Here is a 27,243-nt window from a genome sequence, read left to right as displayed (position 1 = left end):
CTCTGGAAGCTCCACATTCCGTTTCCTTCTTTATATACAAAATCAATCCCAGTTCAATGTTTAAAAAAATAAGTTACAGAAACCCCACCAGGGTTATCATTGAGAGCTGGTGTTTTAGATCCCTCTCGTCTTTTTCTGCTCTATGGATATATTATAATTTTTTTCCTTTCAGTCCTGTCAGTTACTTAAATGGTGGTCAAGTGTATATAACAACAATTTTACCACGTTATCCCTTTTTTTTAAAGAACTTTTATTGAGATATAATTGACATACAATAAACTGCATATATTTAAAGCATACAATTTGATAGTTTTTTCTTATTAGTAATGTATGTATGGCAGTCCCAATCTCCCAATTCATCCCCCAACCCCCCCACCACGTTTTCCCTTTTTGAGTGTACATTTCAGTGGTATTAAGTATATTCGTATTGTGCAACGATTACCACCATCCAGCTCCAGAACGTTCTTATCTTCCCAAACTGTGTGTATTTTTCAGATACTGTCTTTTAGTTAATTGTGTTAAAATGCACATAATGTAAAATTTAGCATCAACCATTTTTAAGTGTCCAGGTTCCAGAGGTATTAAAGCACGTTCACATTGTAGTGCAACCATCACCACCAGGCACCTCCAGGATTTTTTCATCTTCCTAAACTGAAACTCTGTTCCCATTAAACACTAACTTAACTCCCCAGCTCCCCGTACCCTTTCCCTCTAGCCCCTGGCTCCCACCATCCTATCTGTCTTCATGGTTTTGCTTTGTTTCTTTCTCTTGGTACAATTTAGTGGTCAGTATTCTGTGTTAATAAACATAGTTCATTTGCCGCGTAACTGTGAACATGGTTCATAGTTCATAGAACGTGGCGACTGGTTCTCTGACGTGCTTCTCAGTGTCCACTGGGGTCTATCCAGTCCCCTGAGACTGGACATTGGGGTGGCGTCCCTGTGTCCACGTGCCACCCACAGACACTGCCATGAGCTATGGGTGGACCTACGATTATTTGCTGGAGTGAATCCCAGAGATTTGACGCCAGGGTCATCCTTTGAAGGCTTTGGCCAAGCTGCTCTTTGGTGAAGCAGTGCTCAGACCCACCCTCACCAGCACGTGGAGCAGGCTCACCCCTGACACCTGCCTTCTCCCGTGCCAGCCACCAAGTGGCAGGCTTGCTGCCCTTCTTTTCCTTAAACTTCAACATTTGGAGGGGGGGGTTTTCAAATCACTCATTCTCCAGGTAGAAAAGTCGGGGTGCGCACCTAGACAGAATCCCCCACCCCTGAGCCAGCCACGCGTGACCTGGCTTCCCCCTTCCAGATTTCTGTTCCTTCTATAACATCCTGAAAACCTGCCGGGGCCACACCCTGGAGCGGTCGGTGTTCAGCGAGCGCACGGAAGAGTCCTCTGCTGTGCAGTATTTCCAGGTGGGTACGTGCCGCCCGGGCCAGGCCGCCGCCCCCGTTGGCCCGGAGGCTGTGCAGCACAGGGCAGGCCCACCCGGGTTCCTGTCCTGGCTCTGCCCCTGACTCACTGAGTAACCTTGGGCAGGTTTCCTCCACTTGCTGGGCCTCAGTTTCCTCATCTGTGAAACAGAGGTGCCAGTGCCTACCTATGGGGGTTGCTGGAAGGATTTGAGTGCAGGCGAAGCTTAGGTCCACAGGCATTTTGAGTAATGATAGCACAGTTACCGTGTCCTAAACACGTAGGGCATGCCAGGCACTGACCCCAGCACTTTGACATGTATGGAAGCACTTGAAACCCTCCCAACAACTCTAGGAGGTAAGTACTATTGTTGTCCCCATTTTACAGATGAGAAAACTGAGGCTCAGAGAGGTTAAGTGACTTGCTCCAAGTCACACAGCTATTATGCAACAGAGCCAAGATGGGAAGCCAGGTCTGCCTGATGCCAAAGCCTGTGCCCCTGCCCAGGTGCCACGCTGCCTCCTGATCGCCTGTTGTCTTACAGAGAGACCCCGCAGCACCTCACCTGCCTGGCGCTCTGAGTTCTAGGGTTCTGTTTGATCCGCTTCTCCACTTCTTTGGGGCCCCTAAGATGGGGCAGGTGGCCCTTGATCCCAGAACCCCGCGTGTGGCGTATCCTGAGTTCTCCTGGGTGGCTTCCAGGACCAGCTGTGTCCTTTAGCCACGGTGACGGCAGTGGTGTCCCCCCCGGGGGCTGCCTCTAGCTTCCCACTCCCTCTCCTGGAGCAGCTGACCACGAAGTCCAGGCCACCAGAGGGGGTGTGGCCTCCCCAGGGAGATCTCTGCCTGAAGTGGACCCTCCTCCGTCACAGGGTCGGCCAGGGCCTCGGCCATCTGTGTGCCGTGTGCCCTGTGCCATTGGCGTGTCTCTGTTCCAGTTTTATGGCTACCTGTCCCAGCAGCAGAACATGATGCAGGACTACGTGCGGACGGGCACCTACCAGCGCGCCATCCTGCAGAACCACACGGACTTCAAGGACAAGGTGAGCGGGGCCGACTGCATCCACCCTGCCTCCCTGCCCTCCTCCCTCTCCCTTGGGCTCCGTGCCGGCCTCGCTGCCTCAGTTGCCTCTCTGTTTTTTTCTTTTTTGTTCATTGATTTTATCTTTAATTTTTTCGGATTGCAAAAGCAGAAGCTATTTTTCGTAGAAGCCCAGCGTGTATCAGATGGGCACAAAAGGGTTCTGTCATTTCCCTTCAAAGCAGTCACGTCATTGCCAACAGTAAAGCTCTCTTCCAAAATTTTCCCCATGCATATATCCAGCATACGTATTTTAGGGTTGTAATTTTAAAATGTATATATATATATACAAAATAGGATTGTAGTCTACATTCACTTCTTACAAAATACTTTTCCCCGGCTTAATGTTGTGTCTTGCTGTGTACTGTTAAGTTACATGGATGTAGTATAATCTAGTCACTTCCCTAGTTCCTTTTAAAATCTTTTTACTGTTACCAGGTAGTGAGTGGTTGACCCTTGAACAACGCGGGTTTGATTGCACGGGTCCACTTATATGCAGACTGTTTTCAGTAGATATGAGCAGCTGTGCTACACGATCCACGGTTGGTTGAATCCATGGATACAGACAGGTGGATACAGAGGGCCAACTGTCTGATTATACTCGAATTTTTTACTGGGGGTTGGGAGGGGGTTGGCGTCCCTGACTCCCGTGTTGTTCAAGGGTCAACTGTATACTCATGATTACAAACAGACCAGAGTATATATATTCAGAGGTGAAGGTTCATTCCCTTCTCTTCCCATGGCCTAGAGTTTGTTTTCCCTTTTTAACCACATGGAAGCTTGTGGTTTTCTCGACACATCTAGGGGTCTCCACGTGATCCACTTGGGTCCATCTCATCCAGCACGTTGGTCCTGCCCCCCAGCATTGCTGAGAATCCCCTCAGGTCACCGAGTCCTTCCAGGCCTAGGGCCTGAGCCCCGCAGCCTGGGGAGGGGTCGTCCTCGATGCTGCGGGCATCCCTGCTCCCTGGTGGCTGGCGTGGGCTGTGTTGAAGCAGCGCTTGGGGCCTGGGAAGCCCACGTTCCTTCAGCAAAGCCCCTTCCAGCTCTCCCAGGGTGCAGATCCTAGTTCATCTAGAGCTCTGAGAGGCACCTGAGGCCCTCCCACCCGACAGCACCAGCGCCCCTGCTGGGCACTTGCCCTGTGCCCGGCACTGCACCCAGAGCAGGTCTCCTTTAGCGCATGGATGTCACCAGTGGAAACGTTATCGCGGTTCTGGTCATGCAGAAGCGGTCAGACCAGTCTGCAGTGTGGGACCGTCTGCCACACACTAGCCTGGACTCTTTCCAGAGGCTGTGCCGTGGGGCCCAGCAGCCCTGGAGAGGGCACCCGAGTGGAAGCTTTCCCCAGGGCTCCTCCCATGTTGCCGGGAGGCGCTGTGGGGCCTGGGGTCGGGGGCTGCCCACCTCCTGCCGACTGTGTGGCCCTGGCCAGTCGACCATGTGTCCCAGTGGTCCTGCTGCGTGGCTCAGAGATGTCCTTACCTAGCAAGCGCTCATTCCCATGTGCTACGTAGACAGCCCACACCGTTCCTTCTTGAATTGGGTCTGAGTGTGTGTACTGGCCTTAACATCCTAGCTGTCCTCAGAAGTCCCATTCTACCACCTTTGGATCCAAACCACAGGCTCCTGAGGCTCAGAAAGCATCCTTGTGGACAGCCAGCCGTGGAGGGGCGAAGCAGACGGCAGGGCAGGGAGTGTGTTTGGCGGGTGGGTCTGTAGGGAGTCAGTGCCCCGTGACACACACGTCGTTACGACCACGTCACTTCACCACTATGTTGTCCTCACCGTCCCCTCCTCCCTCAGATCGTTCTTGATGTTGGCTGCGGCTCTGGGATCCTGTCGTTTTTCGCCGCCCAGGCTGGAGCGAGGAAGATCTACGCGGTGGAGGCCAGCACCATGGCCCAGCACGCTGAGGTCAGTGGCCCGCGGGGACCCCAGCCTGTCCTTGTCCTCCCGCTCTGTGCCTGCTCCAGCCTGGGAAAGGCAGCCCTGCTGGGCTCCCCCAGAAGACCTGACCCCCGGACCCAGGGGAGCCTGGAAATGTCATTCTCTGCTTTGGTCTCTTGTCCCAAAACTGAGTGGTTTTGCGGGAGGGGCTTGCTGGGCCTGAGGTAGTTTCCCTTGCGTGACGGGTGGTGGCCCACCGGCTTCAGGGGCGATTTGGGGGTCTTCAGGGGCTGGACTGTGCAGTCTCACAGAACAGGGTGAGATCACGGCCCTCGGCAAGCCGCCCACCTCTCTGAGCCCCACGTGAAAGGTGGGTAACAATAGGATTTCATTTTGTCTTTTTTGGATGAATGAAACAGGATTCATCCAAAATGAAACAGGATTTCATTTTTGTCATTTTATGCTTTTTTGGCACTGAAGCCCTCATCCACAAAGTTTAAAACCTAAAAGCTACAAAGAGTAAACAGTGAGGACGCTTCCCTCCTCCACCTCTGGCTCCCAGCCACCTCGACAGCCCCCACTGGAGGGAGGGAGACGTATGTGGAAGCTCTCCAAAGCCGCTCCATGGGCCCCCACGGGCTTTTCCACCCGCCAGCTCCCACACGAATGTGCACACCACCGTCTCGCACTGGCTGTGCTCTTTTCACGATACATCTGGGATGTGTATCTGTGTCCTCATGCAAACAGCTTCCTCACGCTTTCTAGTGGCTGCAAAGCATCCCTTTGCCTGGATGGATCGTTGTTTGTTGAGACGCAGGCTGTAATCGACACTGAGGCTGTAGCACAAGTGGTGCACCGAATCCCTTGTACACGTGTCCCCTCTCCATGTGACGTTACGTCTGTAGGGCAGATTCCTAGCACTGGAATCGCTGGGTCGGAAAGTGTGTCCAAGTTTAGCTTTGGTGGCTGTAGTAAAGCCTACTTGTCCTCATCCCCCAGGTGACATTGGGGGCTGGGGAGCTGTAGGAGGGACAGCCCAAGGCAGGGTGGTGCCGCAGGGAGCTCCTGATGGGGCGTGGCTGCTCACGGCCATGGTTAGGATGCTGACAAGGGAGGCAGAGGGGAATCTGGTGGCCGAGTGTGGAGGGAGGCCCTCCCCTGAGAGGACCCCCCATGACCCCTGTGGCTCGCCTGCCCGCCCGCCCTCAGGTCTTGGTGAAAAGTAACAACCTCACGGACCGCATCGTGGTCATCCCCGGGAAGGTGGAGGAGGTCTCGCTGCCTGAGCAGGTGGACATCATCATCTCAGAGCCCATGGGCTACATGCTCTTCAACGAGCGCATGCTCGAGAGCTACCTCCACGCCAAGAAGTACCTGAGGCCTGGTGGTGAGTGTCCCTGCCGGCGCGGGCCGGTGCCTGGGTGGGGGTTCCCTGGGCCCGAGGCCAGGGGTGTGGCCCCGGGGGCCCCCTTGGAGAGCCCCTGCCTGCTGCTCAGCTCCCCAAGGTGTGACTCAGCTCCCCGCCGGCCTGAGCTGGCGGCCTGGGGCGCAGAGGGCGTCTGGGCCTTCGCCCCTACTCCCTACCCCAGCCCCGGTGACTGGGCCCCAGACGAGGCCACACGTCCACCTGCCCGGCCTGCTGAGTCAGGGTACGGAGGGGCTCCCCTAAGGTGCACGGAGAGCCACTGGGCTGCCTCTGGCGGCTCATGCCCCGTGGAGGACAGTGTCTGGCTGGGCTGTGGCCGGAGCAGGAGGTGTTCGGTGGCCAGCACCTGCCCCAAGGAGCTGCCCTGTCGTCTTCATTCGTAGTGTTGTAGACCTTGTCCTCCACCTGAGGAGGCGGGTGTGTGTGTGTGTGTGTGTGTGTGTGTGTGTGTGTGTGTGTGTGTGGTGGGCGGTCTTGTGCACTGGGGGGCAGCTGATGTCTGCAGCCTCCTGTCACTGTACCTGACTGTGCTCTGGGGTCACTGTTGACAGCTGCCCATCTGTGTCACCAGGGGTCTGGTCTGTGCGTGGCCCTGAACATCTCCCAGGGTGTCCGTTTCTCTGCTTGGCTCTGGGCACATGCCTCCGTCTGAGTATTTCTGTACAGGAAAGGGATTGTGTGTGCACAGGTGGTACAGGATGACTCCCGCCAGGGCAGAGCACGGGAGGCCCACGCGCCTGTGTGCCCCGTGGAGGGCAGGGGATGAGTTGGTCTGTGGGGAGGGACCTGCCTCGGGCTCCGGGAGGCGGCAGGTGGGAGGTGGGAGGTAGCTGCTGTGCCCACAGCTCTGTCCTGCGATCCAGGTGTGTGGGAAGCCAGGCTGCCCAGGGCTTGTCCTAGACCTGCCCTCATGCTCAGCCCTGTGGGTGGGCCAAGCTAGCCAGGGTGGGTGGGGGGTGGGAGCTGGGGTGGTGGGCCCAGCAGGCTGTGGGCTCCTCCTTACGGGATGGAAGGACAGACAGGAGTCAGGCTATGGTGGACAGCTGCACACTCACCCCACTGGGCACGCAGCCTGTCCAGGATGAGGCCGGGGGCCACCCCCCTCCCCCTTCAGTCTGCTTGAGTATGGCTTCATTCCATCTCAGGAAGCTCTTTGGGGGATGAAAGGAACCTGCAGCTGCACACCTTTGGTGCCTTCAGGGCTAGGGACACCTTCCCGTGATGTTCTAGGGGGCTGGCAGCCTCCTCCTAGGCAGGCGGCCTGGCTTGTGGCCTCTGGGCCAGTGAGCACGTCCCCTTCCCCACCCCAGTGGCTGCCACTGAAGGAAGGCTTGAGAAGGCAGATTGCTAGCACCTCAGGGACCCCTTCCTCGAATAAAAGGAGGGAGGGAGGCCCACATCTGGAGGCCAGGTGACTTGGGGCCCTACACTCGCTGAAGTAGGTGGGGCCTTCTGAGCCCCATGTGACTCATCTGTCTGTTCCTTCAGTCCCTCTCCCATTTCAGGCCATGCAAGTGGCCCACTCTGCCTGCCGGAGCCTGGGTAGTCCTGTGGTGGGGATTCAGCTGAGGCCTGCGTTGCCGTAGCCTAGGGCTCACGCTTGCTCTGTCCACAGCAGTTTCCTTTGCTTTCCCCGCTGCACGCCTATCCAAGACACGGTCTGGCTGACGGAGCAGGGCCCCTGAGGCTCTGGCGGGTGCCTTCCTGTCTCCCAGCCGTTGTAATGGGACTTGAGGCCAGGCCCTCCTGCCTCCCTGGCTGTCTGTCCAGGTTTTGTGAGGAGTGCATGTCAAGTATTCAGTGGCCACTGGCAGAGTTAGACACTCAGTACCTCTGCATTGCACGAATGCACGAGTGAGTGAACGAGTGAGCGAGAGGCTGGGAAGGCCCAGAGCTGGGGTCCTGGGGCCCTTGGGAGGCTCTGCCAGGTCCTGCTGGGTGTCCTCCCCTGATGCCAGCACCCCTCCCTGCCCCCACTCCCAGGAAACATGTTCCCCACCATTGGTGATGTCCACCTCGCACCCTTCACGGATGAACAGCTCTACATGGAGCAGTTCACCAAGGCCAACTTCTGGTGAGTGTGCCCCTGGGTGTCCTGCCTTCTCAGGGATGGCCCCACCTCTCTCTTATTCCTTATCCTCAGTAGGACCTAAAAGACTTGGGCTGGATGAGGGCCAGCTGGGAGAGAAGGCAGGCTGCCCCAACTGTGTCCTGCTGCTGGTGACCTTGCCATGGGGGGCGGCGGGGACTTTCTGTAGGTACCAGCCATCCTTCCACGGAGTGGACCTGTCAGCTCTCCGAGGTGCTGCGGTGGACGAGTATTTCCGGCAGCCTGTGGTGGTGAGTGGGGGCACCCAGGGCACCACCACAGTTAGCACTGGGCGTGGCTCTCTCTGGGGTGGCAGGTGGGGGGACTTGGGCTTTCCTGTCAGGCCTTATGCAAGCTGTGCAGCGCTAGGGAAGCCACTGCTGCTCTCTGAGCTCTCTGAGCTTCTGCCCCTGCAGGGACCTCTCACACAGGGATGTTGGGAATAAAGTAGCAGTGCTTGTAGAGTGCTTAGGGCACAGTAAGCGTGCAATGTGTATTTACTGTCATTAGATGAATTGATCCTTGGTGAACTGATTTTATTTGATTAATTTTAACTATTGAGATTTTTGAACTGATGTATAGACCCATGGTTCAAAAATCAAAAAAGTATAAAAGTGGAAAGCCTCCCCACTTCTGTCTCCAGCCACACAATTCTCTTTACTATAGGCAAACAGTCTTTGTTGTATATTTTTCTAGAAGTCTCATACCTAAATGTGCATATACAAATATATATATATTTAACCTTTTCTTCTCTCAAAGTATAGCATAATCAATATATTGTTCTTAGTTTCTCTGGGTTCAGAAATATACACTATGTAATTTCAGTCCTTGAAATTTGCTGAGAGTTGCTTTATGCCCAGGATGTGGTCTCTTTTGGTTTATGTTCCCTGTGTACTTGAGAAAAATGTATACCAATCACTGGTTGAGTACATTGTTATATTAATATCAATTCAGTCACATTTGTTAACCATGTTGGTCAAGTCCTCTCTATCTCTACTGTGTCTTTGATCTGCTTTTCCTCTCTATTACTGTTTGTAGATTTATTTTTCCATTTAGTTCTGATAGTTTTTGTCTTATTTTTTTTTTTGTTTTTTGATGTTACTGTTATTAGGTGCATACAGGTTTAGGGTTATTTTTATATCTTTCTGTTGGATTGATCCTTTTGTCACTATAGAAAATGTCTTTTTTTATCTCTAGTAGTATTTCTTGCCTTAAAGGCTGTTTTGTAGTTTAGCTACTCGGGCTTTCTTTGGTTAATCTTTGTATGATACATATTTTTCCGTCCTTCTACTTTCAGCCTTTTTATAACCTATTATTTAAGGTTTATCTCATATAAATAGCATATATTTGGGTTTTGTTTTTTAACCAAATTGACAGGTTTTCATCTTTTAATTAGAGCATTTAGATCATTTATATTTAATGTAATTACTGGGTTTTATGGCTATAAATCTATCATCTTAGTATTTTCATATTTATCCTGGCTATTGTTTCTTTTTAACTCTTTTCTTGCTTTCCTTTGTTTTAATAAGATGTATATTATTTTTTCCCCCTCTTGATTGTCTTTTACTAGTTTTGGAGACTCTTGGGCAGCATCTCTTTAAACACTACCTCTCCCCCACTTTCTTCTTTTGGAACTCTGATTATGTGTACATTAGACCTTTTCATCATGTCTCAGAATATTCTTTTACTCGTTTCTCTATTTTTCAACCTTTTCTATCCCAATTGCATAATTTTCATGTTTTCTCCTCATCTGTCTCCCAGTTCCAATCTGCTCATCACTATATCTAATCTGAAATTTTTTTTTCCAGAAATTTTTTTTTTTTATGATGAGAACTCTTCGGATTTACTCTTAACTTTCATGTATAATGTACAGCAGTTAATTATATTTATCATGTTGTACATTACATCTCTAGTACCTACTTATAACTAGAAGTTTGTAGTTCCTTTTGACTGCCCATCCAACTCCCCCTCCCCCCTGATTTTCTAAAATTTCAGTTCTAGAGTTTCATTTATTTCAGTTCTCTGTGAAATTTTTTCCCCTTTTTTCCTTGAACATGTTAATCATAAGTCTCTGACCACTTTTAGTATCTGGATAAGTGCTAAGTGTATTACTGTTCTTTCTTCTCTTGGTTTTTGGTTCTTTGGTTCTTTGTTTCTGTCTCTTGGTGTGCCTGGTCATTGAGGGCCAGAATGAAAAATTACAGAGGCTCTGGATGATATTTTTCTTTCCGAGGATTTGTTTTTGTTCAGACAAGATTATCTTGGTCCTATAAGGCATTTAAGGTATTTGGAGGCTGCTTTTCAGACTCTACTTGGCTGGCATATTGCGTGGGTTCCCTGCAAAGCAGCAGTTCTCAAACATTTTCATCTAAACACCCTTTTACATTCTTCAAAATGTAGGATCCCAAAGAACTTCTGTTAATGTGCGTTATATTGATTGAAGTACTGTCAATATCTATTGGCGTTAAAAACTAAAACCAAGAAATTTAAAAATACACATTAGTTAACTTAAGGATAACAAATAATAACCCATTACTTGTTAACATAAATAGCATTTTAAAAAAGAAAACTTTTTCAAAACTTTCCAGCAAGAATTAGCATCATTTTAAATTTGCAAATCTTTTTAATGTCTGGCTTAGCAGAAGACAGTTGGATTCTGCTTCTGCATTCAATCTGTTGTGGTATCACAGGTGAGTGAATGAACGAAAAGAGCAGGAAGCATCTTCGTGTTGTCATGAAGATAGTTTTGACCTTAAGGATGCTCTGGAAGGGACCACATTTTGAGAACCGCTGCTTCAGGGCATAGTCTTCATAGCTTCAGTGAGCTTGGTGGTTCACAGGGCCCCTTGTCCTAGCCTCCCAGCACCAACATGGTGCTGAACCTTTCCTTAGCTTTTTAATCTCAGAGAAGCAGCTTTCTGCTTGGTTTCCCTACCCCTCATCCCACGTGTAGCTCAGGAGCTGGCAAATGCCACGAAGCGAGATCACATGCAGAAGGTCCACCTCAAATTTCCACATTTCCCTTTTTTCTTTTTGGCATCTTGGCCCCTTGAGTCCTAGCTGCCTTGGTAATCCTGAGCCCCCATTTTGCTTTCCCTACTCAGGCCACTGAAAGGCCCCACCCCAAAGGGAAAGGCACAGGCTGAAAAGCATCTCTCCTCTCTCTAGGATCTTGGCCCCAAAGCTGTGGCTGCTGTGGTTGCTCTCCAGTGATTTCAGACAACTGTTTTTTTTTTTTCCTTTGTGTTTTATTCAGTTCGTATAGTTCTTGGCAGGAGTGTTAGTCTGATATGAAATCTCCGTCATAGCTGGGAGTGGACGTCAGCACACAGTTCTGTAACTTGCTTTTTTTGTGAACTTAATTTATCTTGGAGCTCTTTCCCCATCTATTCATAAACAGCCTCTCATTCTTTTTCACATACATAATCTTTTATTGCTGGGCCATCACTGGTTTCCAGCGTGTCACTACTATAGGCAGTCTGTAATTAGGTGTGTAAGTTTGTACATGTGCACATAGGTCTGTAGGTTAAAATCCCAGAAGTGGAACTGCCAAGTCTTTAATGCAGATGAATGGTTGTCCTTTTGCGAGCTTGTCACCTAACTGCCCTCCATTGTGCTGTACCAATTCCTCCTCCCCCCAGCATGTCTGAGAAGGGTAAACTGGTTTTCGCTGAATGGCCTGGAGGCTGTGGTCAGACTCAGGGAGAGGAGCAGGGCTCTCCTCTTCCTCCCTGGCCCCTGTGCCTGAAGCCAGGTCACACCTCTGGTCTCTCCCAGGACACATTTGACATCCGGATCCTGATGGCCAAGTCTGTCAAGTACACGGTGAACTTCTTAGAAGCCAAAGAAGGAGATTTGCACAGGTACCAGCACCCACGCCCCATCCTCCTGGGTCTGGCTTCTTCTGGAGGTCAAGGCCACAGCCGGCTCCCTCAGGCAGAATTCTGCTCCCCAGGGCAGGTGGGCAGGGGCCCCAACACCACACCCGGGTACCCCTCTTCTCTCCTGGAAGCCCCTGTTCAGCTTCCGCAGCAATCACTGCCCTTTGCCTTTCAGGATAGAAATCCCGTTCAAATTCCACATGCTGCATTCCGGGCTGGTTCACGGGCTGGCTTTCTGGTTTGATGTCGCTTTCATTGGCTCCATGTGAGTGCAGCGGGGCAGACCACGCGGCCCCCTGTCCTCGGCCCCAGGGCCTTGCCTGCATTTGTGATGCCCAGGCTTGGGTGGCTCAGATGATGAACTGGGGGCTGGGAGGGCAGGACACGACTCCTCTGGGTTCCACTATTCCTTCCAAGAGGCAGTGGGAGTTGGCCTTCGAGCAAGTAGACTGTTGTGGGAGGGGGTGTGTGTCTACCCTGTTCTGAGTGACTGTTCTTCATGGGACCTGATTGTGTCTCCTGGTGTGTATGTCACCCCCCGTGGTTGTGGGGCTGTGTGTGTAATTTCCTGGACAGCCAGCCTGTCTCGGCTCCAGGGCCCCAGGGGACCCCTGGGTGGCTGGTGGCAGATACCTGGGGAGAGCTTGAGGTCCAAGTGCACGCCTGTCCCTGCTTGGCAGAATGACCGTGTGGCTGTCCACGGCCCCGACGGAGCCCCTGACCCACTGGTACCAGGTCCGGTGCCTGTTCCAGTCACCACTGTTCGCCAAGGCCGGGGACACGCTCTCAGGGACATGTCTGCTTATTGCCAACAAAAGGTGCGCACTGCCAGCCGGGGCTGGAGGAGGCAGGGGCCCAGTCCATCCATGCAGCTGGCTCATGGCTGCCCTCCCCTGCCTTCTCTGCAGACAGAGCTACGACATCAGTATTGTGGCCCAGGTAGACCAGACAGGCTCCAAATCTAGTAACCTCCTGGATCTGAAAAACCCCTTCTTCAGGTAGGATGGGCCCTTGGCCTGCGTGGGGGGCCCCCTCCTCGCCCACAGCCCCTCGGCCCTGCCCATGGGTCCATCTCTGACGCAGATACACAGGCACGACGCCCTCCCCGCCGCCTGGCTCCCACTACACATCCCCCTCGGAGAACATGTGGAACACCGGCAGCACCTACAACCTCAGCAGCGGGATGGCCGTGGCTGGTGAGCTGGCCCCTGTGTGGGTGGGGCAGGTGGCGGTGTCACTCTTTGGTCACTTCTGCTGGTGCTCCCTGGGTAAACACTGGCAGTTCTGGCCTCTTGAACGCCTGGCCCAGGACACTGGCCCCCGCAGCTGACATCTCCCTCCCTGGCACAGGGATGCCGACCGCCTATGACCTGAGCAGTGTTATTGCCGGCGGCTCCAGCGTGGGCCACAACAACCTGATTCCTTTAGGTGAGTGCACGGGAGGGGGCGGACACGGTGAGGGCGTGCCCAGGACCACCGCGAGCTCGGGCCTTCTGCCACACCACCTTTCTTCTTCCTGGGGGCCCAGGCCCCCCGTTCTGTGCCTCTCTGCCTTGCTCTGCAGGCGCCGCACCCATCCTCCCCACACCCGCGTGTGAGCGCCCACCATGCCAGGCACGTGGGCCGGGCAGGCTGGGGGCGGTGACGCCGTCTCCTTTCCTTCCTTCCTTCCTCTTGCTGCGCAGCCAACACAGGGATTGTCAATCACACCCACTCCCGGATGGGCTCCATAATGAGCACGGGGATTGTCCAAGGTAACGGTGGGCGGGGAGCAGGATCCCGCGGGGTGAGTGTGCCGACCGCCGGGTGCCCGCCTGCCCTCCTGCCTGCGCTCTCTCTCTCTGACTCTGCCGTGGGTCCGGGCGGGCAAGGGGGCAGAGCTGGCCCCTCAGTGCCCACACCCTGCCCCACAGGGTCCTCCGGCGCCCAGGGCAGCAGCGGCGGCAGCTCCAGCGCCCACTACGCGATCAACAGCCAGTTCACCATGGGCGGCCCCGCCATCTCGATGGCCTCGCCCATGTCCATCCCGACCAGTACCATGCATTACGGGAGCTAGGCCCCTCCGGCGTGGCACGGACTGACAGCACCAGGAAACCAAATGAAGACCCCGCCCACCCCACCCCTCCCCCCGGGCGGCTTTCACCCCTGTACTGGAGAAGCCCAAACACCCGGTCACAGCCCTCTTTGCTACGGGAACTTGAACACTTTTTTACACCATGTTGCCGCCGCCGCCGCCCCCGCCCCCACCCCCCACCCCACCGCCCACCCCCATCTTGGCCCCCGAGTGCGTGTCGCTGCCATGTTTTACACACGATCACGGATCATGTCGTGGGAGCCCTGTTCCCCCCTGCCTGCCCTCTCCACCCTGCCCTGGGTTGGACATCTTCTGGAACAGGCATATCCGGGCCTGACAGCTGCAGGCCGGGCAGGGAGGGCGGCGAGCAGCTGCTGTCCCACCCGGTCCCCCGGGCCCGCTCCCTGCCCGTCTCCCGTGGGAAGGCAGTCCTGGCCAGGCGGGGCCTCCCCCTCAACGACCAGGCCTTGGTCACAATGGGCGTGACATGCTGCTTTTTTTAATTTTATTTTTTTACGAAAAGAACGAGTGTCCATCCACAGACCCTCTGAGACGTCAGGCCGGCCGGGCCGAGCCAGCGGCCCCTCTCCCCGACTCAGAGGCTCAGTGGCGAGGGGTGGCCCTGCCGAGTCTTCAGGATGGGGTGGGGCTGGGCCTCTGGAGCCCCTCGGCCCCCTCCCACCAAAGGGTTCACCTCACACTTGAATGTACAACCCACCTGGCTGTCGGGAAGGCCCTCCGTCCTCGGCCCCTGCCTCTCGCTGCTGTCCTGTCCCTGAGCCCCTGCAGGTCCCCCACCCCAACCCACACCAAGAGCTAGAACAGGTGGCCCCGTGGGCCCTGGGCCTGGAGGGAAGGGTCACCGCCCGCCGCGTGGGGCAGACACAGAAACCTCAAGGGCCTGTCGGGGAAGGCGTCCTTTTTCCTTGTAGCTCATGTCAGGCCTGTGTATCCCCTTCAGTATTTGTAGATGCTCCAGTCCCTACTACTATGATGGCATTTTGGTCCCTCCCCAGCCTGGGAAGGGGCCTTGCAGGGACCTCTCCAAGAAAAAAAAAAAGAAAAGAAAAAAAAAATAAACAAGGACGTGTATGTTTCAGCACAGGCAATTTTCTTCTAGTTCTGCTCCCCGTTTCTAACACCCCCGAACTCAGATGTGGTGGAGCTCAGGCCCAAGGCTCACTAGCTGGGCACCCCGGGACGAGCAGGTGAGGCGGAGGCTGGGGTGGCCCCCTGTGCTGCCCGCCTGTCCTGGCAGGTGGCCTGTGGGGCAGTGGCTGCCCTGGAAGCTCCCGGCTCTGCCCCTCTCCCGCCTTTATATAAATTCTCTGAATCACCTTTGCATAGAAATAAAAGTGTTTGCTTTGTAAGAAAAGTCTGGAACGTAGCAAAATGATCTCCAGGTTTCAGGGGAGCCTTCAGTCACCGTCTTGGAGGCAGGGCAGGCAGAGGCGTCCCCTCATACTGGGGCCTGAAAGAGAGAAACTCCTAGGAGCGGCCCTGTGACTTCTGAGCTTGGGGTGGGGGCTGGAGACCCCCTCAGCCATAGCTGGAAGCCCTTCCTTACCTGTGGGCTCCGGCCTCCCTAGGCTGCTGTGGACCCTGGCAGGGTGGGTGACAGTAGGACGACTGGGGGCTGAGATGCGGCGTGGTGGGGAGGTGCCACGGGCTCCGGCGGCAGTGGCTGGAAGAAGTAAAACTGGACCAAGACTCCTGGGTCAGCATGGGAGCCAGCAAGCCGACCCCCCACCTGAGCCCAGCCTGTGACCACCCCAGCCTGGTACCTTACAGCCCAGGGCCAGGAGGGCGTGCAGTAGCACCACCATGGAGAGCAGCATGGCAGCCGCCAACCGGGTGTCCTCACGGACGACGGGCCAGAGGGTGAACACCAGGCCAGCGGCCGACAGGGCCAGGGCCAGGGTCCCGAAGAGCCACTGCAGCCATGGGACGGGGATGAGCCACAGGACCTGGGGACGACACAGGCAGCTGGCTGCCAGGCTGTCCCCACGGCGCCCAGGGCCCACCCCTCCCCGGGCCCCACTCACCACAGTGGGGATGAAGACAAAGAGGGAGTAGCCGTAGACGCACACGGTCTCCAGGAAGGTGTAAGGCCCCATGCGCTCCCGGACACCCTTGCGCCACCGCAGGACACCCCACAGCGCCAGTGGCACCAGCCACGCGTAGCAGTAGATGGCGATGCCGGCCACGGTCACTGTGGGGTGAGGCGTGTAGTCACCCGCAGCCCCCACGTCACCCCCAGCCCTGCCAGGTAGCAGGCCGTGCCTACTCCACTTACCTTTGTGGAACTGGGGGCTGTAGTGGATGGAGGGGTCCCTCCTCTGGGCCAGCACCAGCGTCAGGTTGCCAGTGACGGCCAAGACGAAGGCCAGTGTGGCACAGATCCAGAAGGGGCCTGCAGTAGGTCATGGTCAGGGTCCCGGGGGGGAGCTCCCACGACAGGTGACTTGTCCCATCGTGTCCAGCCTCTTCCCCAGCTCCGGGCTGCCGCCACCCCCACCACTCCACTGGCCCGACTCATCCACCTGGCGTCACACCAGTGACAAACTGACAGCTGAATCCAGTGCTGGCACTTGGCACTCATCCTTCTTGGCCTCTCAACTGCCTCTGACATAGCTGACCCCCTCCTTCTGGAAACACTTTCCATGTGGTGCCCAGGACTTTACTTTCTTGCTTTTGTCTCATCTTACCGGCAACGCCTCAACCTGTCTGACTCCCTGCACTCCTTAACAATGGGGAGCTGGCCGCGGCCCAGGCCTCAAACCTCTTTTCTGTGTTCATTCACCCCTCGTGTGATCTCGTGCGACCTCATGGCCCTGCCACCTCTGTGCCGATGACCCCCAGATGTCTCAAGTCTGGGCCTCTGTCCGGAACCTGAGGCTCCTATTCAGTGTTCCCACTCTACCCCACCACACTCACTCTTTCCCCTCAAATCTGTCTGCCTTCTATCGATAAATAGCAACTCTGTCTTTCTGGGAGCCCAGGCAAAAAACTTTGGAGCATCCTTTCCTCTCCTTCCACCCACATCTAATGTGCTGGCTTCACCTCTGATGTATGCCAGAATCCAACAGGCCCTAGGCCAGGCCCATCATCCCATGCTGGACCTCAGCAGTTGCCGCCTCCTGGTCTCCCAGCTTCTGCCCCTGCCCCCACAGGGCCCAGAGCACCTAAGGGCACTTAACCAAGATCCCTTCTCACCGCAGCATAGAAGGCCTGTGCGATCTGTCCTGTCACCTCTGTGGCCTCCTGGCAGCTCACTCCAGTCATGACAGTGCTGCCCTGCGGTGCAGGCCTGTTTCCGCCACGTGCCACTTCTGTAATGTTCTTCTCCCGGGTCTCCCCCCCCCACCCCCAACAAGGCTCACTCCCTCACCCTCCTCAGAGGGCCCGTCCCTGACCAACCCATGTGAAACAGCAACTCTTCTCCTCTAAGCCCCTGCTCCTCTTCCTAGCCCCACTGCCCTCTGCAGCCTCATTTGGCTCTGTCTCCCTGAACAGAGTGTAAGTTTCAGGCTCTCCATGAGTGATTCTGCTTTGCTCTCAGCTGTGTACCGGGGTCTGGCACTCAGTCCACATTTGTTGAGTGAATAATCAGAATAATCAGCTGAACTGAATGCACAACCTCACTCACCGTACAGGTCTGGCCGATTCCGCAGATGGTGCAGTACAAAGTTGTGGCCAGGCCGGGGCAGCAGCGAGCCTTTGATCCGGTCCACAACCTGGGGGGCAGGGCCGGGGCCTAGGATGGAAGCCCGCCCGGGACTCCACACCACCCACAGAGGAAAGGGATCAAGTTCCTCAGGGGCTCCTTCCCTGCTGACCTCCTACTTCCTCTCTTCCTGTGGCCTGGAGCCCCTTCCCCCAGGCAGCCCTCACTCAATATCCTGGTGTCCCACCCCTCTGAAGGACGCTTCAGGGTCTGCCATTTCCTTTGCTTCCTCCTCCTCCTGCTTGGCTGCCCTGGACTCCCCTTTTTGCTCTCTCCCCACCCCCACCCCGCATAATAATCGCCAGTAAGTCCTAGTTCTGGGCCTTCTTCCCATATCTCCCCCAACATGTCCCCTACTCCCCAGTCCTGGTTTGTTACCATCTCCCACCCTGGACTAAGGCCTCCGATCCATGTTCCATGCTGCTCAAGCCTCTCCTGCTCTAAACCCTTCCATGATTCCCCAGTACCCTTAGGATAAAGCTCAAACTCCTTGGGACTTCCCTGGTGGTCCAGTGGGTAAGACTCTGCACTCCCAATGCAGGGGGCCGGGGTTCGATCCCTGGTCGGGGAACTAGATCCTGCATGCATGCATGCCACAACTAAGAGCCTGCATGCCACAATGAAGATCCCACGTGCCGCAACTAAAACCCAGGGTAGCCAAAATAAATAAAACAAACAAAAACCCCAACTCCTCAACACAGCTCGTAAGGCCCTTGGTAGTCTGGCCTCTCTGCCTGTCCCCCATCTCACTCTCCAGACTGAGGGACAGGTAGCCTCCGCAGTGGTGGGTGCCTTCTCTCACCTTTGGTCCTCTGAGAATGCTGTTCCCTGTGCCTGAGACATACTTATGCTGCCCTCCACTCTGCCTGGCTAAGTCTGCTTTCTCCTTTAAGTCTCAGCAGATTCCCCACCTCCTCCAGGGGGCCTTTCCCTAACCCACCATATCACGTGCGTCCCCTGGGTTCCCAAGAATCCCAGGCACGCTACCTCCTTGCAGCGCACAGAGTCTCGTCTACCAGCCTGGGTAAGGAGCTCTTGTTCTCCCACGTGCATACTGCTAGCACCTGCCTGGGGCCTGGTGCACAAGAAGTGCTCAGTGAGTAGTGGCTGAACCCCAAGAGTGACTCTGAGCCCCATCCCACCAGCTTCCCCAGCCTGACCTGTGAGGTGTCCACATCAAAGAAGCTCTGATAGTAGCCAAAGGTCCAGAAACCAGGCTGCTGCTTCTCCTCCTGAAGGAGCTGCACAGTACAGGCTTTCAGCGCGAGGTGGGGGGCGGGAGGGACAAGAGAAGAGACAAGGCTCGGGGACTTATGGGACTCACCGCGGTCTTGTCACTCTCCTCCACCTCGTCCTCAGCTCCATAGCTGCCACCTGAGTCCACGGCCACAGCCACGTGCCCCTGGGGGGTCAGCGGATCACTTCTGGTGGTGGCCTCATTTGGGGTCTGGGCCAGCAGATTAGTTGCTTCCTCAAACTCTGTCAAAAAGGAATATGGGACACGGGCGTATTCGGGAGTCAAGACAATTTGGTTTCACCCACTGCTCATCTGGGGGCCAACACTAACCGTGACCACCCTGGTGTTCCCCCCAACCCAGGGCACGGCTTCCTCAACTGTGGTGAGGGGGAAGGAGGTGTGTCCCCTCCCTCCCAACATGGGACCGCAAATGAGGGCTGCTTCTGGGACAGGGTTTAGGCTCGGTGCGAGGTCTGAGTTTAAGGCAGGAGCGGGGTTCGAGCTAGGGATGGGTTTCATGCCTAGGTCGGGCTTCACAGCGGACTGGGGTTCGGGTTTTGATCTGAGTTGGAACCTCGGTGGCAGGTTTCGGCCGGTGGAGGGCGCAGGAGCCGGGCCGGGCCGCGGCTGCACTCACCGTGGAAAGCCAGCTCGTCCGCCGCTGCCATGGTCGCTCAGGGCCGTCACCGCATCCCGCTCTGAGGACAGAGGCCAATCACGCCCGCCCCCGACCCCAGCCGGCGCCCCTCCTGCAGGCTATAGCCTCGGCCCCGAACCCGGTGTGGCGGCTAACCGCACCCACCGGGGCGCGTGAACTTGCCGCTCCTGCCCCACAGGTGCACCCACGCCCCCTTCCCCTGAGGCCACCTCAACCAGCGTGGTCCCGGCTCTCTGCGCCTGCGCGACCCGCCTACCCGCTCCAGACGACCCCGCGCAGATCTGACAGCAACATCCGGTGTCGGTCCGTCTTCTATCCTCTTCCGATGGGAAGCCACTTCCGGTGGCGTTGACACCTGCGCAGAAGAGACTCTCCGGGCCTTCTGCTTCGCATACCTGGTGTTCCTCTTCGGAGAACGGACGCCAAGCCGGAAGACAATGGCGGCGGCCGCTCTGAAGAGGTTTTGGTCCAGAAGCCGCGGAGAGGCGGGTGACCCTGCGGCCGCGAAGCCCGGCGTGTGGGCGCGGTTGGGTGAGTAGCGGCTGGAGGCGGCGGGGAGGTCGGCCGCAGCGGCCGGACAGCCCTCATCGCGCTTCTCTCCCCTCAGGCGCCTGGGCCCGCTCGCTGCTCCGGGACTACGCCGAGGCCTGCGGGGACGCGGCGTCGGCTGCAAGGGCCCGACCCGTGCGGGCGGCGGTGTACGTGGGGCTGCTGGGCGGCGCGGCGGCCTGCTGCGCCCTGGCGCCGAGCGAGGCGGCCTTCGAGGAGGCGCTGCTCGACGCGTCGGGGACCCTCCTGCTGCTGGCTCCCGCCACGCGCAACCGAGACTCGGAGGCGTTCGTGCAGCGGCTGCTGTGGCTGCGGGGTCGCGGCCGCCTGCGCCACGTGAGCCTGGGCCTCTGCTCGCTGGTGTACGAGGCGCCCTTCGACGCCCAGGCCAGCCTCTATCAGGCCCGCTGCCGCTACCTGCAGCCCCGCTGGGCCGACTTCCCGGACCGGATCCTGGATGTGGGCTTCGTGGGCCGCTGGTGGGTGCTGGGGACCCGGATGCGCGACTGCGACATCAACGACGACGAGTTCCTGCACCTGCCGGCACACCTGCGTGTCGTCGGGCCCCACCAGCTGCACTCGGAGGCCAATGAGCGGCTCTTCGACGAGAAGTACAAGCCCGTGGTGCTCACCGACGATCAGGTGGACCAGGCGCTGTGGGAGGAGCAGGTCTTGCAGAAGGAGAAGAAGGACCAGCTCGCCCTGAGCCAGGCCGACCCGCTGGTGCAGTCGGAGGTCGCGAGATGAAACCCAGACCAGCCTGGGGTCCCGATCGGGCTCCGATTCCCAGCGGACTGTTGGTCTGGGCTTGTGCAGTTGGTGCGAGTGAGCCTCAAACCCTGAGTGATGGAAATAAATTATTGGCGCTGTCCTCTCCCTGGGTTTTCACAGAATCGGGGCCCTCCCTCTCACCTGTTCCTTGTGAGCTGGCGCTGATTCAGAGCCTCCTTGGTCTGAAGTTGGGGAGAGCAGAGCGACATGTTCATCACTGCCAGAGTCCCTGAGGGGCTTTAGACGGAAATAAGCCCTTTTCACTGGGCTTCACAGTTCCCCTGAGGTATCACAGTTGTTAGGTGACTCCCAAGCTTTCCTAAGAACTTTCAGATTTCCGTTTTAAAATTTGAGCTGAAATGTTTATCCTCTATTTCCATGAGTCATGTTTTTTTAAAATTAATTTTCAAATAATTGTATTCTCAGAAGAAACTGGAAAAATAATAGAAACATTCTGTGTACCCTTCACCCAGCTTCCCCCAAATGGTAACGTTTTATATAAGGAGTACCAAGCCAGGAGATTGGTATGACTATTTGGATTTTACAGGGAAACTTATTGTAAAAAATGGTCTGCTTTTACCACATGTGTATTGATAGTTGTGTTAAAATGACTTGGAGGGATAAAGCATTTTCTGATCTGGAAATCAATATGGAATCAGCTTCTGGTTATGTTTCACATCAATAACCCTGAAAACAGAATCCTATGGAAAGGAATACAAAGCTCAGTTCTATTCATACTTTGAAAGCTAATATTAGAAGAATGAGACTACCTCTGTCACTGAAGTGGCCTGTAGCTAATTAAACTAGGAGATGAAACAACCAGTCTTTGTTGCGACATTGTGTTTATCTGTTTTGCTGTTCAGTTTTGGTTCTTGGACCTTCCATTCATACTCTGGGGTGCGTTGGACACTTGGTAATTTTTATATCATTCTTTTGGGGGAAGGGGAATATCTTAGAAGCAGGCATCTCCATTTTACAAAAGGGAAAGGAAAAATTTATTTTTTTCCAAAGTGTGGCAGAGTCATGATTCAAACTAACTACCAACCCTGTGTCTTAATCCTCAAACTCATGGTACTGGGACTTCCCTGGTGGTCTAGTAGTTAATCATCCGCCTTCCAATGCAGGGGATGTGGGTTCAGTCCTTGGTCGGGGCATATGTCAATCCCACGTGCCGCTGGGGAACTAAGCCCACACGCCACAACTACTGAGCCTGTGTGCTCTGGAGCCCATGTGCCACAGCTAGGGCCCAACACAGCAAAATAAAAAAATAAACAAAACTCACTTTGACCCTAATAATGGGCTGCTAGAAATTATTAAATACGGCTATCACTAGCCATAAATCAAACTTAAATACAGAAATAAATGACTATAAAAGAAATGCAATGAAAGCAAGAGACAGATAATACAGAATTGTCCAATACTGTTACCTGTCAAAGGCTCTGGACCTAAATCCTGTTGTCTTTGTTGAAGAGAGATTAAGCAACTACAGGGAAGGGTTTGAGAAGCACTGGCATCAAAGTGAGACTTTCTCCTCACTGCAGTGAGAAGTATGGAGAGCACTGCAAATTCTCATTGTTTGAGTCAGTAATTAAATGCCGCTCTGACTTCTAGCCATGGTGGGTTCCATGCAGACACCCCAGCTACCCCCTCCTGCTACCATAACTGAAGCACAGAGCAGTAGTTTGCAGCAAACTAAATTCTCAGAGTGTTCATAGGGATGGTTCATAGGGGCTTGGTCCAAGGGTCGACCTTTCCCAGGAGTCCTGCCGTATTTTTGCTTCCTGCTCCAATAGCTCTGGTTTCCTTGGTTTGGTGTCAGGCATGTGGACTAGAACTGTTAGATTGCACAAGGGACTGAGTGTTCTTCATGCTGTGCATTTTGGGTCGTACACAGGGCCCCAGGGGATGGTCCAGGTACCTTTGTTCACTGTTGATGCTCCCAATACCCCTCAGTGCTCAGCCTAGTGTGGACGCCAGCAAATGCTGGAAGGCTTAAATGAGGTACTACATATTCCCATTGTGGGTGGGAGTTGGTATGATCCTACCAGGGAGGGGGAAACAGACCAGGGGAGTTGACTCCCCATCCTTTGGCCAGCTCAGGGGAAAAGGCCCTCCAGTCTCAACCCTGCCCAGTGCCTAAACAGCAAAGTGGGCTTACTGTCTCCATTTGCATAAGGGCAGTAGAATCTGGGGAAGAAGAAGTGGGCTTTAAAGTAGGGTTTGAGGGAATTCCCTGGCTCTTTCCAGTGGTTAGGACTCTATGCTTCCACTGCAGCAGGAATAGGGTTCATTCCCTGGTCTGGGAACTAAGGTCCTGCAAAGACGCATGGTGTGGCCAAAAAAAAAAGTAGGGTTTGAATTTCAGCTTTTACATTTCCCAGCTTTGTGACTGACCTGGGTCACAGCAATTAGGCAAGAAATAAAAGGCATCTGAATTGGAAAGGATGAAGTGAAACTCTATTTGCAAGTGACATGATTATGTAGAAAACCCTAAATACACCACCAAAAAAAAAAACCAACCAAACTTAGAACTAATAAATTCATTAAAGTTGCAGGATGCAAAAATCGATATACAAAAACCTGTTGTGTTTCCATATACTAATAAACTATCAGAGAAATTAAGAAAACAAAATCCCATTTACAGTTGCAGCAAAAAGAATAAAATACCTAAGAATGAATTTAACCAAGGAGATGAAAGCCCTGTACACTAGACACTATTAAGATATTTAAGAAAGAAATGGAAGAAGATACAAAGAAATGGAAAGATATTCCATGCTCATAAATTGGAAGTGTAAGTGAGCAGACCCTAGGGGGCCTTCCCAAGACAGATGCCACCTGCCGCTTGTCTGTAGAAAAACTTTGGCCTCCTATCCTTCCCCAAGTTCCAAAGAATAAATTTAATCAGAAAAGTGAGAAAATGCAGAAACAAAAGAAAAGAGTCAAGCAAGATGAAATAATAGTTTAGCCATGAAACAAAGTCAAGGACCTTCATCTCCTCTTCAGGGGCTATAGCTAATATTCTGAGCCATGTCCTTTGAGCTGTTTTGCAGATACTGAAACCCCAGCAGGTGGAAGAAGGGAACTCTGTGCTGCCCACCAGCACCTAGACCCCAGAGCAGTTGGAATCAGAAGGTTGATGAGGTTGCCTCCCGATTACCTCACCGCCAACCAATCGGAAGAATATCCAGGAGCTGACTGCACACCCCACAAGCCCCATCCCTCACATTGTCTTTAAAAACCTTTCCCTGAAAGCCTTCGTGGAGTTCAGGCCTTTTAAACATTAGCTGCCTGGACTCCTTGCTTGGTGCCCTGCAAGAAATGCTGCACTTTCCTTCACCACAAGCCTGCATTAATAGATTGACTCGACTTCGTGTGGGCGAGTGGATCCAAATTTGGTTCAGTAACAGAAGAATTAATATTTTTAAAATGTCCGTACTACCCAAGGTGATCTACATACTCAATGCAATCCCTATTAAAATCCCAATGGCATTTCTCACAGAAATAAAACAATCCTGAAATTTGTATTTAACCACAAAAGACCCCAAATAACCAAAGGAACCTTGAGGAAGAAGAAGGTATCATAGTGCCTGATTTAAACCATATTACAAAGCTATTGTAATCAAAACAGTATGATAGTGGCACAGAAACAGACACACAGATCAACGAAACAGAATACAGAGCCCAGAAGTAAAGCCACACGTATATGGTCAATTAATTTACCATAAAGGAGCCAAGAATATACAATGGGGAAAGGACAGTCTCTTCAATAAATGGTGTTGGGAAAGCCAGACCGCTATTTTACACCATCCACAAAAATTAATTCAAAATGGATTAAAGAATTGAACATAAGACCTGAAACCATAAAACGCCTAGAAGTTAGCGAGCTCCTTCACATCAGTCTTGAGAACACTTTTTTTTGAGTTGACTCCAAAAGCACAGGCAATAAAAGCAAAAATAAACAGCTGGGACTATATAAAACTAAAAACTTCTGCTCAGCAAAGGAAATCATCAACAAAGTGAAAAGGCAACCTACTCAATGGGAGAAAGTATTTGCCCATCATGTATCTGCTGAGGGGTTAATATCCAAAATATATGATGACCTCATCCAGCTCTATCGGAAAAACAAAACAACAAAACCCCAAAACCCCAAACCAAAAAAATTGCATTAAAAAATGGGCAGAGGATCTGAACAGATATTTTTTCCAAAGACAACAGATGAACAGCAGGTACATGAAAAGGTGTTCAGAATCACTAATCAGGGACATGCAATTTAAAACCACAGAGAGCTGTCACCTCACATCTGTCAGAATGGCTGTGATCAAAAAGAAGTAACAGGTGTTGCCCAGAATGGGGCGAGAAGGGCGCTCTTTGGCACTGTTGGTGGGACTGTAAAGTGGTGCCGCAACTGCAGAAAACAGTATGGCAGTTCTTCGAACAATGAAAAGTAGATCCAGCAATTCCACTTCTGGGTATTTACGTGAAGAAAAGGAAGACACTCATTCGAAAAGATAAATGTGCCCGTATGTTCATTGCAGCATTATTTACAAGAGCCAAAACATGGAAGCAACCTAAGTGCTTATCTGTCGATGAACGGATAAGAAGATGTGTCATATGTATACACACATATATATAATGGAGTATTATTCAGCCATTAAAGAAAGGAAATCTTGCCATTTGCAACAACATAGGTGGACCGTGAGGGTGTTATGCTAAGTGAAATAAGTCAGAGAAAGGCAAATACCATTCGATCTCACTTCTATGTGGAATCTTGAAAAATAAAGGAAAAGAATCTAGGTCATAGGTACGGAGAACAGATTAGTGGTGGCCAGGGGCCAGGGGTTGTGGGTTTGGTAAAAAATGGGTGACGTGGGCCAGAAGGTACAAACTTCCTGTTCTAAAAGCAGTCGTGGGAATGTCATGTACAGCGCGGTGACTACAGTTAGTCCTAAAGAAGTGTGTGCATCTCAGCTTTCACACTCAGTAGCTTTGGGACTGACCTGGGGTGGGTGAAGTGCAGTGCCTTCTCCACACCTCAGATTCCTTCTCTGTAAACAGGAGCACAGGCTGCTTGGTGTTATTGGCAAAACCAGAAACCACCAGAAAGTGCCTGATACCTAGTGAGCCCTCGCGGGGCGCAGTGGGGAGAATCACGGCTCTGAATCCACACCCTGCCCGCCGGGCCCCAGGAAAGGACCACCGTTCCCCAGCCTCACCCGCAGCCCCTCGGGGCCGTGGAGGGAGATGCTTAGTGAGTGGAGGACCACGGAGACCGGAGCCTGTTCCAGTGTTCTCTTTTTCTTAAGATTTATTTTTCATTAGTTTGAATCACTTCAGCTTTCCAGACCAGTCCAGGAGCTGGCCTCTAGGTGGTCCCCGGGAGCTGCAGGGGCCTGGCTGGGCGGGGTGTGGGTTGATGTCCTCGTGCGGGTGCGCGGACGCCTGGGGGCGCAGGTGAGCCACGGGCGGCGGTGGGTCAGCTCTGCCTCGCCCGGGCCAGCCCCTCGCGCTCCGTGTCCTGGGCCCTGTCTTCTTGGCCCCACAAGTGCACTGGGTGCCCTAGAGCGGAGGCCCGTCCGTGACCGTGGCGCGAGGCGGGGTCTCCCTCCCGCCAGAGCCCCAAGGACCCCTCCGAAGAGCTTCGGCACCCTGTGGCCATCACACACACCAGGTGAACCTGGGGTTTAGGAAGTCCCTGCCCACTGTCCCTGCAAGGGACCCCTTCTTTAAGTATCCCAAACTGGGGACACCCCAGCTAGGGGCCTTGGCCCTGGGCCCTTTTCCTTTCTCACCTGTCTCCTCGTTCTGGCATCTCCTTTGGGTCTTTTCTGTGATCAGCTTCTGCGTCCTGGGCCCCCGGCTCCTGCCTGCCCGCCTTCTCACCTGCCTTATGTTCTCCAAAGTTCTTCTGGCACTGGGCCCCGTGGGTTTCCCTTTATTTCCTCCTTATGTGGATTTTTTTCCTCGGAGCATAGCCCAAGCCTGCCAGGGCAGGGGTTCTTTCCGTCTGCGTGTCACCCTGCGCCTGGCATGCAGTAGGCTCTCAGCGAATACCTGTCAAATGCACCCGCGTGCCCGGGCTGGGGCGCCTGGAGCGGGGTGTCAGCGGCCACCGGCCTGTCCTGTCCTGTCCGGGCGTGCTGCTCTGCCCACCCCTGCGGCAAGACCTGTTCTTGTGGGTGTGCTGGTGACCTCCGTCCTCGGCGCCTCCAGTTCAGGCTTTTTGCCGACCCAGCCGCTTCTCATTCAGGTGCATGTTTGGGAGACGCTCTTGGCGGCCAGCCCTGCCTCTGGGGGGCCTGCTCCCTGCCTCTCGCACAGGCATCAAGTGCAGCTGGAGGCAGAGTCCACCCCCTCCCCCACCTCTGGGCTGGCGATGCCACAGGTGAGCGGCTGGGCCACCATTCCGGCCGCCACCCCTGTGACCTGGATGTCCGAGCCCAGAGCAT

General features: G+C 54.0%; 3 protein-coding genes across 13 annotated transcripts in view; 2 read left to right on the top strand and 1 right to left on the bottom strand.

The window, feature by feature from the left end:
- CARM1 (coactivator associated arginine methyltransferase 1) overlaps positions 1–15,230 on the top strand; it is a 41,421-nt gene extending 26,191 nt beyond the window's left edge. Inside the window, exons 3-16 of one of the 3 annotated variants that reach the window (XM_057708886.1) lie at positions 1,310–1,416; positions 2,353–2,457; positions 4,302–4,412; positions 5,595–5,772; positions 7,795–7,885; positions 8,070–8,151; positions 11,678–11,763; positions 11,957–12,046; positions 12,462–12,599; positions 12,690–12,779; positions 12,865–12,977; positions 13,132–13,209; positions 13,467–13,535; positions 13,695–15,230. In XM_057708886.1, coding sequence (XP_057564869.1) covers positions 1,310–1,416; positions 2,353–2,457; positions 4,302–4,412; positions 5,595–5,772; positions 7,795–7,885; positions 8,070–8,151; positions 11,678–11,763; positions 11,957–12,046; positions 12,462–12,599; positions 12,690–12,779; positions 12,865–12,977; positions 13,132–13,209; positions 13,467–13,535; positions 13,695–13,837 — 1,481 coding nt within the window. In that variant the 3' untranslated portion in view covers positions 13,838–15,230. Of the gene's footprint in view, positions 1–1,309; positions 1,417–2,352; positions 2,458–4,301; positions 4,413–5,594; positions 5,773–7,794; positions 7,886–8,069; positions 8,152–11,677; positions 11,764–11,956; positions 12,047–12,461; positions 12,600–12,689; positions 12,780–12,864; positions 12,978–13,131; positions 13,210–13,466 lie in introns of all 3 variants that reach the window. The other 2 variants (XM_057708887.1, XM_057708885.1) reach the window with 2 other exon arrangements.
- On the bottom strand, positions 14,946–19,798 carry YIPF2 (Yip1 domain family member 2). 9 transcript variants are annotated; one of them, XM_057708889.1, is made up of 11 exons: positions 19,734–19,798; positions 19,457–19,517; positions 18,907–19,061; positions 18,743–18,823; positions 17,505–17,592; positions 17,072–17,209; positions 16,152–16,268; positions 15,901–16,067; positions 15,640–15,822; positions 15,423–15,554; positions 14,946–15,326 (listed from the first exon to the last, which is right to left on the bottom strand). In XM_057708889.1, exons 2-10 carry the CDS (start codon positions 19,485–19,487, stop codon positions 15,441–15,443), a joined length of 1,074 nt encoding a protein of 357 aa, XP_057564872.1. In that variant the 5' UTR covers positions 19,488–19,517; positions 19,734–19,798; the 3' UTR covers positions 14,946–15,326; positions 15,423–15,440. The 9 variants fall into 9 exon arrangements, with proteins under 9 accessions (XP_057564872.1, XP_057564875.1, XP_057564874.1 ...); XM_057708892.1 differs by having other exon boundaries at positions 19,687–19,748; XM_057708891.1 differs by lacking the exon at positions 19,734–19,798 and having other exon boundaries at positions 14,946–15,343; positions 19,457–19,676.
- On the top strand, positions 19,794–21,613 carry TIMM29 (translocase of inner mitochondrial membrane 29). The gene is made up of 2 exons (XM_057708898.1): positions 19,794–20,008; positions 20,085–21,613. The coding sequence occupies exons 1-2, from the start codon at positions 19,915–19,917 to the stop codon at positions 20,771–20,773; spliced, it is 783 nt and encodes a 260-aa protein (XP_057564881.1). The 5' UTR covers positions 19,794–19,914; the 3' UTR covers positions 20,774–21,613.
- Positions 21,614–27,243: the final 5,630 nt, after the last annotated feature.

Source organism: Hippopotamus amphibius, chromosome 15, assembly GCF_030028045.1.
Source record: "Hippopotamus amphibius kiboko isolate mHipAmp2 chromosome 15, mHipAmp2.hap2, whole genome shotgun sequence".
Lineage (NCBI taxonomy): Eukaryota > Metazoa > Chordata > Mammalia > Artiodactyla > Hippopotamidae > Hippopotamus > Hippopotamus amphibius.
Note: the sequence above shows the minus strand (reverse complement) of the source record. Positions and strands in the feature narration are given on the sequence as shown.